The following is an 8,051-nucleotide window of genomic DNA, read 5'->3' as shown; positions in this document are numbered from 1 at the left end:
TTAGGTTAAGCTCTCCTTAGCTGCTAAGACTGCATCATAAGGAAAAGAGTAGGCTACAGCAATAGCACCCAAGTCAAGCAGGTTCTTGGGCAGTCAGTATTAGTCCCGCAAGGTAAAGGGCTTACAGTAGAATAGCCAAGAATCCCTCAGGGGCCCCTGAACACCTCTCATGGCTCATGGGGGAGGCAAGCCACGAAAGGGAGAAAAGCAGTCGGCAGGAGGAAGCCTACAGAGGCACATAGCCACTGGGAGGGAGATACAAATTATTCCTTTATTTGTTCCTGCTTTAAATAATTGCAGTGAAAGCCTTTTTTTGGGGTTTTTTGGGGGGAGGTTTTTTTGTTTGTTTGTTTGACCTATACTGATCCATGCTCTGTGGCTGCAGTGAGGACAGCACAAAATGAATTGTCCCTAGGAGAGGAATTGGCAGAGTGCAGTGGGCTGGAAACCCCTCTCCTCAAATCTAGGAATTTTCGGTTTCCCAGTAGATTTGGGAGCTGCAAAGTTCCAGACTGGGACCTGGGCCACCATGAGGAGCTTTCCCTTGACAAGAGCAAGACACACAGACCTGAGAGGCCAGTCATGCCCTGCTTTTCCCTCATCAGGTTATAGTCGATCTCTTCATAGAGAGCCTCAGCGAAGGGGTCATAGGGTAGTCTGGAACCTGAAAGCAAAAGGCAATGATCACTCACACAGTCTCTGCTCATACCCAGGCTGGGGTCATGAAAAGGAAAAATGACCTAAAGGGGTCTACATGGCCTGGTTGGTACCCAGAAAGTCACCGAGAGGTGCTGACTGAGGATAAGCACTGCTGGGCTCTTTCACTGCCAGATGGTAAGTGAAAATCTCATTGTGGCAGCAGATGCCATTCATCTCGGTCACCCATCTCCCCAGCCTCCTCAGCTAACTAAACACTCGCCAGCCATGTCAAGGAGGCGTTTCATACCAGTCCTGAGGGACCCACCTCTCTGCTGTGCCCTGGCACTTCGGATCTGTCCAGCAAGAATGGCAAGGACCAGGCAGAGAAGGGCCCCCAGGATAATGCAGATGATGACAGGCGCCGAAATTCTCATAGTCTCTGTGGCAGGGCGGCGGGGAGGATCTGAATGGAAATGAAGAAGCAACAGGTAGAGAATCAGGTGACCCAAAGGGCTCCTCCTCTGTAGCCTCCTGCTGTGCCCATGCTAGCAGGGTGAGGCAGGTCACCTGCTGCCCAGTCGGGGGTCCTGCTCAAGCAGCTATAATTCAGCAGCTGGGGATAGTGCCACTTGGCTCTCCTTTACAAAAGGCTGTGGGACATGCTTTCTGATGAGCTGGAATATACTGCTGATTTACCTGCTATGCAGTATCAGGGACATTAAATCCTCATTCGATGGGAGAAAGAAAGGAGGAAGAAGGAATGTTTTACCTGCTCTAGTGGGTGATGCTGTTGTTCCTGGCATACCTGCAAAAGGAAGGCGAGTCCAGATTAAGAGGCAAGTGTGAAAAATAGGGACAACATCTTCACATCGTTTGTGAAGTTCCTGCAGTCAAAATTATGAAGGGGCTAGTCACTGGGATGTACGGCTGACATAATATTCCTCTATCCACCTCCTTTCCAGATCTGTGTAATGAACCAAAGGACCAGTCACTAACCGGAGCAATCCACAGCAGCGTCTTCCTTATGATCACAGTTTTTGCAGAACAAGCTCTTGGCAGGACAGTCCCAAAGAGACAGCTCTGTTCCTTTACAGTGGACCTCCTCCAACCAGATGGGACCAGTCCCTTCCCCAAAGGCAGCTTCACTCAGAGCAGACACAGCAGATCCACAACCCAGCTGCCTGCATACAACATTAGCATCAGCCACATCCCAGGAATCGTCACAGACTGTTCCCCAAGAACCTTGGTGCCAAATCTCCACTCTGCCTGAACATCCATCCTTTCCTCCTATGACTCGTAACTTTTCCCTGTCTGCAAAACACAGAAACTTTCTGTATTGCTGAAACAGCAGGAAGGTCCATAGGGACGAATAAGGAGAAGCAAAGAGGTAGAGGTACCTGAACAACTTGTAGAGTTTGGACACTCAGCAAATGTGGCCGGAGACGTTGCCTCTTTTCTTCCTGCAGAATTTAAATACTGAAGTAAATAGTCTGATTATTCTCTGAAAAGAGTGAGGGAGTATAAAATGCCTGAAAATTGAGTATCAAGTTAATTTTTTACTATAGTATATATATGGCCTATTTAGTACTTGGTGGATCATTGTTTGGCTATTGCTGTGAATTAAATAATCTTCCTGATTACTATGCTTTCTTTCTTCTTGTGTGAGGCAGCTGCAATCCCTTTCAGGAGATCTGAATGGCATCTAGAATTCATTTATATTATAGTGGGAACCCACAGGTATGAAATACTGTCATAAGAGCAGGCATTAGAAATGGATCTTTAGAACTGAAGAATTCATACACTTGTCCATGGCTATGTGCATGCATGTGTGTACACGCACATATGCACTGATATGCCTCCATACATGCAGAAACACATGCCTGCCTCTAGACTTCTTGAGAAGTCTGATCCTAATTAAAATCTCACAGACTGACTGTGTATCATAGATTTTTGCTTTAAAAATACGCAATGGTACCATCCTATCAGGGACTTCCCTGGGATTTCCACTGGGTAACTGCACGTGGCGACACTCATGTAATTTTAAGCCACTCATTTACATCAGGGATATCGACAAAGAAAAATGTTTGTGCCATTTGCATGAAACTAGAAATAATATATACCAGATAACAAATGAACATGAGAGAATTACTACAGTGTCCATATAAGCATGCATGAGTTTACGTATATGTCTGGAGAGTCCTGTAGAGATGCATTTCTAATTACCAGTGCAAGAAATATGGGTCTCTTCTGCTCGGTTATCACATGACTGAGGATCCCAGGGGTCTGACTGACATTGCCAGAGAGAGCTATGTTGCTTAGTGCACTCAATGTGGTCCAGCCACGTGGGCCCAGAACCTCTGCCATATTTGAAGTCTGTTGCGATTTCCCCACCATCTCCGCAGTTCAGGTGTTTGCATACAGTTATTGCAGTAAGTTGAGACATACGATTGGAGCAAATGCTCCCCCATGTCCCATTGTAGAAAACTTCTAGCCGCCCAGCACAGTCATTGCCATTCACCAGCCTCAGAGCCAGGAACTCTAGAAGTGAAGACATAAAAATGGAATTAGAGGGGCCTGATTCTGCTAGGAACTTGGCTGTGATGAGTGAAATCCAGAATCTGCTAACAATCCTGTTCATCACTCTGAGTGAGAAAGTGCCAGAGGAAGCCACTCCAAAAGTGACAAACAATTAAAACCAAAAATCGTACAGTGATCCCCTCTGGTTAACCAGCATTCACCAACATCTACATAAACAAACAACAATGATGGCCACAACCCACAGTTGCAGGCATATTTCTTGGGTATGTTGAAGCATAGGTGCCATGTGCTCCTCTGATTTGTTGAAGTTTTGGTGTGCAATGACTTGTTTTCAATAGTTTCAGAGCCAGCTGGAATGGCTCCCCTGCAGAAGCACAGGGCACCCCTGCAGCCTCTGGTGACTGAAACCCTGCCAGTTATAACCAATACATTTCACCCCTCACCTCTGTGAAACACCTATTTAAGAAGTTTTTGAACATACATCCATTATAAACTCTACTTTACCATCATCATAATCATAAAATACATACATTATAAACTCCACCCTTAGTCCCAGACAATAGATATTTACATTGTAGCAATGTGCACATATAATCAATAAAACACTACCTCTCATTCTGGGAACCACATTATAGGATTTAACATCATACCAATCTCAACATATTTTTATTACAAAATTCAGATCTTGTCCCTGCAAAACACATGTTTATGAGGTAAAGTAAGATTACTCTCTCCTATTTACTTTATGTAAAGGCACACATTTCATTGTTCTTTTTCCAAAGACCAGCCAGTACGTAAACCCTGCTCTTCAAAAAATAGAGACCACTTTCTTAGGGATTTCAACTGTTGCAGGCTTCCCAATCCAAGCATCCTCAGGGCTGTCTGGTGCTTTATGGCAATTGAGCTCAGGTTTTCTTTTGGGCTGCTATGACAAGTTTCTGGCTCTAGGTTAGCTTGCCATGCAGCTTCCTGGAGGTGAGGAAGGTGAGGATGTCATACATTCCCCGATAGACCCTTTTCCTAGTGTTTTTAGCATGGGTTTAAGTAAACCATTGCACAGCTCTACTTTTCCAGCTGCCTGGTGATGTACCCACTCATTCTTGAATGGCTGTATTTTTGTAATGAGTTACATTGTCTGATTCCTGCCTAAGCTGCATTCCATGGTGCCAACAGATATGTTTGTTTATTCCTTCTAGGGTGCTACCTGCATTTGCTGTCTGAATGGGGAAAGCTTCTAGCCACTCTTGTGATGCTCTACCTCTTTGAGAATATAGCATCTGCCAGCGGTGCTGGGGAGGAAGGGGTTGGTCTACATAATCCACTTGCCAGCCGTCTCCAAACATTCATTTCTCTCACTGTGCATACTGTTTCATCATTCACACTGTATGTTGTTATTCCATAGACATCATACTGTCTAACTGCTTGCATTATATCTTCCCAAGACAAGCCTAAGCAGCCTTCTCTGTCCTCGATCCCTTGCAGCATGTTCAGCAGTTTCATAGGGTCATCTATCAGGATGTCTGTATATATGGGTCTGTTGATGCTCCTGAGTTTATTTTCAAGGCCTTTCAAACTTCTTCAAGTCTCCTTCCAGATGGCAGCTTCTCCTGTAAAGGGGTTCCAAGGATTTCCGCCTCCTGTTTCCTGCTGTGATTTTACAGGATCCATCAGTGAACAAAATTTGTTGTTTATTTTCAGTACTTAATTCATCATATGCTAGGGCTTTGACAGCCAAAGGTGTTTGGTCTTCCTCATACTATTGATTTGCTGGCCATTGACTTAGTAAATTCAACTAATCCTGGTCTGGAGCTTGAACCAATATGTGCAGATTGGCAAAGGCACAATAGTAATTTTTGCCATGTAGTTGTGGTTGCTCTTCCCTCAGTAGTTTTGAATCCTTGAAGCTAAAATTCAGGACAGCTAGTCTAGGGCATAACCACAGTGACTGCTCTGTGTAGTCACTTAAGTGGCACTCAGACACCGTCTGCATATGCAGCTAGGACTTCTTGTTCTAGGGGGGACTAGTTATTTTCTGCTCCTTTGTAGCTCTGACTCCAGAGTTCCAATAGTGTCTCTCATCGCTTGAGATGCTCATTGCCACAAACTCCATTTGATGCTTTTCTTTCCTGCTTGTGTATATAACAATTTTTTTATATTGCTACCTGCCCATCTTGGTCCTAATGCCGTGGCATGGACTATCTTATGCTGATCAGCTCCAAAGCTTGCTGATGTTCTTCTTCCCACTCAAAATGAGGCTTATTTCAGGTCACTTGATACATGGGTTTGGCCAATTGGCTGTAACCAGGGATGTGCGTACATCAAAATGCAGTAATGCCCAAGAAGGCCTGGGTTCTTGTTTATTGCATGGAGGTCCATGGTGTTTATCCAAGCAATTTGGTCAGCTGGCATATATCTCCATCCATTTTGCATCCTAAAACCTGTATTTCTTGAGGAGGCTTTTTTACTTTGGAGTACTTAATGGCAAATCCAGCCCTGAGAGAGGTAATGATTTTCTATAGCCCTTTACTTAGTACTTCTGGTGTTGTTCCTCCAATCAATGTATCACCAAGGTAGAGGAAAAGTTCTTTGGAATTCTGTTGCTTTAAACTTTGGTGGATAATGCCATGGGAGATAGCAAGGGCTGTGTTTCTACCCTTGGGACAGCTGGTTCCAGGTGTATTGCACACCACTTAGGTGAAGGCAAACTGAAGTCTTGCTTCTTTGACCAGTGGGATTGAAAAAAAAAAGCATTTGCAATATCAGTTATAGCATACCAGATGTATTCTTTAGCTTCTAGCTCATACAAGAACTGCAATGTGTCTGGAACTGTAACAGCTAATGGGGGTGTGACTTCATTCAGAGCTCTGAAGTCTATTGTAAACCATCATTCTCCCGCAGACCTCCACACAGGTCAAAGAGGACTACTGTAAGGTGACTATGTGTTTAAGACCACCCCTTGTTTTTCCAGGGAAACAATTATTTTTGGAATTTCATTGGTGGCCCCTTGGTCAGTTTGATACTGCTTTCAGCAAATTACTTGGATTGCCAAGGGACCAACACCTGGGTCTATTTAAACAAATTCAGCAATGTTTGGGTAATTAGAGAGTCCTAGGGAGTCCCATAGCTGGTTCTCACCTGTGCAAGCCACACTGCCTATTCAAAAAAACCTGAAGCCTTCCTGGTGTTCCTGAATGCACCATCTCCAGTGATCAAGAAAGTCAATGCCAAGGATGACAGGCGCAGTAGGGCCGGTGGCAACAAGTAAGGTGTACAAAACCCATCTATTCAAGCTTAGGTTCCCTTCCTCCAGAACTGGGCATGTTTCTCCTCCAGTTACTCCAAGAACTATTTGTTTATCACTGCTACACAGAGAGGACAATAAGGTTCACTGAGCGCTGCTATCACTAGGTATCCACTAGGGCACAACATTGTTGAGGCAAGGGTACCTGGCCGCCTCGTCTGGACAGTCTGATAAATTTGGTTATCTTCATCCACTGCCAGGCCAGGGGAGAACCCTGCTGATGCAGTAAGTTCAAATCAGTTGTCAGCAGTATGTGGTCCAGAAGCGGGGGTAGCAGAAGGAAATGGTTTAAATAAACTCTCACCTCTCTCCTGTGCTCACAGTGCTAGGTTTATGAAGGGCTTTTCCTCCCAGTGTCTCATATTGTCTCCCTTTTCTTTCAGATACATCCTGAAGTCCCAGTGTGTTAGAGCGGGACATGCAAAATTCTCATTCTCTCGTCGTGTTTTTCTTGAGATTGGCCATACTACTGGATCCTTGGTATTATCCTTATCCGTGCTGTTAGCTTGTACTCTTCTTCTGGCATCCTTACTCCAGAATAGTATATATAGGTCACTCCTTGATCAACAGGGCATCCCACCAGCTGGTACCAGAGGGCCATAGTAACTGTGCCTAGTCATTGGAGATTTCAAGCCCTAGCATTAGTGATCACAAGCTTTTCAACGTCCCTCTCCCTTTGCCTGTTAACCACACCTGTGCAGTCCAGGAAACTGCAGTTGATTATCCCCTTCTTCCCAGTCCTTTCAAAGGGGTATTTTGTTTGTAGGATCAGCACGATTAGGCACTGCTCAACATATATCTCTAGAAAATGATCCCAAAGCCCTCCTACATTGTCCAGAACAGTGTTTACAAGTGTCTTATGCCCAAACTCCTCAAAGTCCTGCTGTCTCAAGCTTTCAGCTGTTTCTCATCTGCTCTGGTGTCCCAGCAATGCCATAGCCACTGCAGAGCAGTGACTGTAAGTTTCTCCACATTTCTCTATTCATTTACACTCAGAGTAAAGACCCATTGAGTGGTCATGGTCTGGGGAGCAGGGTACCCTTTTCTGTAGGATTCCTTAATTACTGTAACTAGGGCTGCCTGAAGGACTCATTTTTTCAATTCATCATGAGCCCCTAGTTTCCCCTCCCAAGGTGTCAGGGTGCCCCTCCAGGTCAGTCAATTTAAGCTCTAGGTGCTTCCACAAGCAGCCTGAAGCTTGCAGTTTGACCATTTCAGTTCTACTAGCTGCTAACTTCTGACCAGAATCCTCCCTTTTGTGCTGAGCACTAATTAACACCACATTTACCAGACCATTACTCTGACAGAGACTGTCAACCAGATTCCCCAGCTCTGCTAAGCTGTCCCAGTGCCTCTTGAAGACCTGCTGTGAGCACATGGTAGGCTCTGGTGTACCCCACAGCAAAGTAACACACCACTCTCTTGGGGTTTCACAGGCAACATAACCCCTTTGCATCTCCCAGGCTGATATTCTTGGACAGAAAAATATCCAGGCTCCAGGCCACTGGACTTCTTCCCAATCACCTTCCCCTCCAACAAGGTCTGTCACACACTCCATTTCCCCCGGTTTACA

General features: G+C 45.1%; 2 protein-coding genes across 2 annotated transcripts in view; both read right to left on the bottom strand.

The window, feature by feature from the left end:
- The window catches only part of GSTK1 (glutathione S-transferase kappa 1), a 24,864-nt gene extending 23,422 nt beyond the window's left edge, over nt 1-1,442 (bottom strand). The window contains exons 1-3 of the mRNA XM_009329879.1: nt 1,409-1,442; nt 965-1,102; nt 569-664 (exon numbers count right to left, since the gene is read on the bottom strand). Of these exons, the coding sequence (XP_009328154.1) occupies nt 569-664; nt 965-1,102; nt 1,409-1,442 (268 nt within the window). The remainder of the gene's footprint in view (nt 1-568; nt 665-964; nt 1,103-1,408) is intronic.
- A 188-nt stretch (nt 1,443-1,630) lies between these two features.
- The window catches only part of CD163 (CD163 molecule), a 15,508-nt gene continuing 9,087 nt past the window's right edge, over nt 1,631-8,051 (bottom strand). The window contains exons 8-9 of the mRNA XM_009329868.1: nt 2,863-3,177; nt 1,631-1,950 (exon numbers count right to left, since the gene is read on the bottom strand). Of these exons, the coding sequence (XP_009328143.1) occupies nt 1,631-1,950; nt 2,863-3,177 (635 nt within the window). The remainder of the gene's footprint in view (nt 1,951-2,862; nt 3,178-8,051) is intronic.

Source organism: Pygoscelis adeliae, unplaced genomic scaffold (assembly GCF_000699105.1).
Source record: "Pygoscelis adeliae isolate BGI_AS28 unplaced genomic scaffold, ASM69910v1 Scaffold120, whole genome shotgun sequence".
Taxonomy (NCBI): domain Eukaryota; kingdom Metazoa; phylum Chordata; class Aves; order Sphenisciformes; family Spheniscidae; genus Pygoscelis; species Pygoscelis adeliae.
The sequence above is the reverse complement of the archived record's forward strand: the minus strand, read 5'-3'. Positions and strand labels throughout refer to the sequence as shown.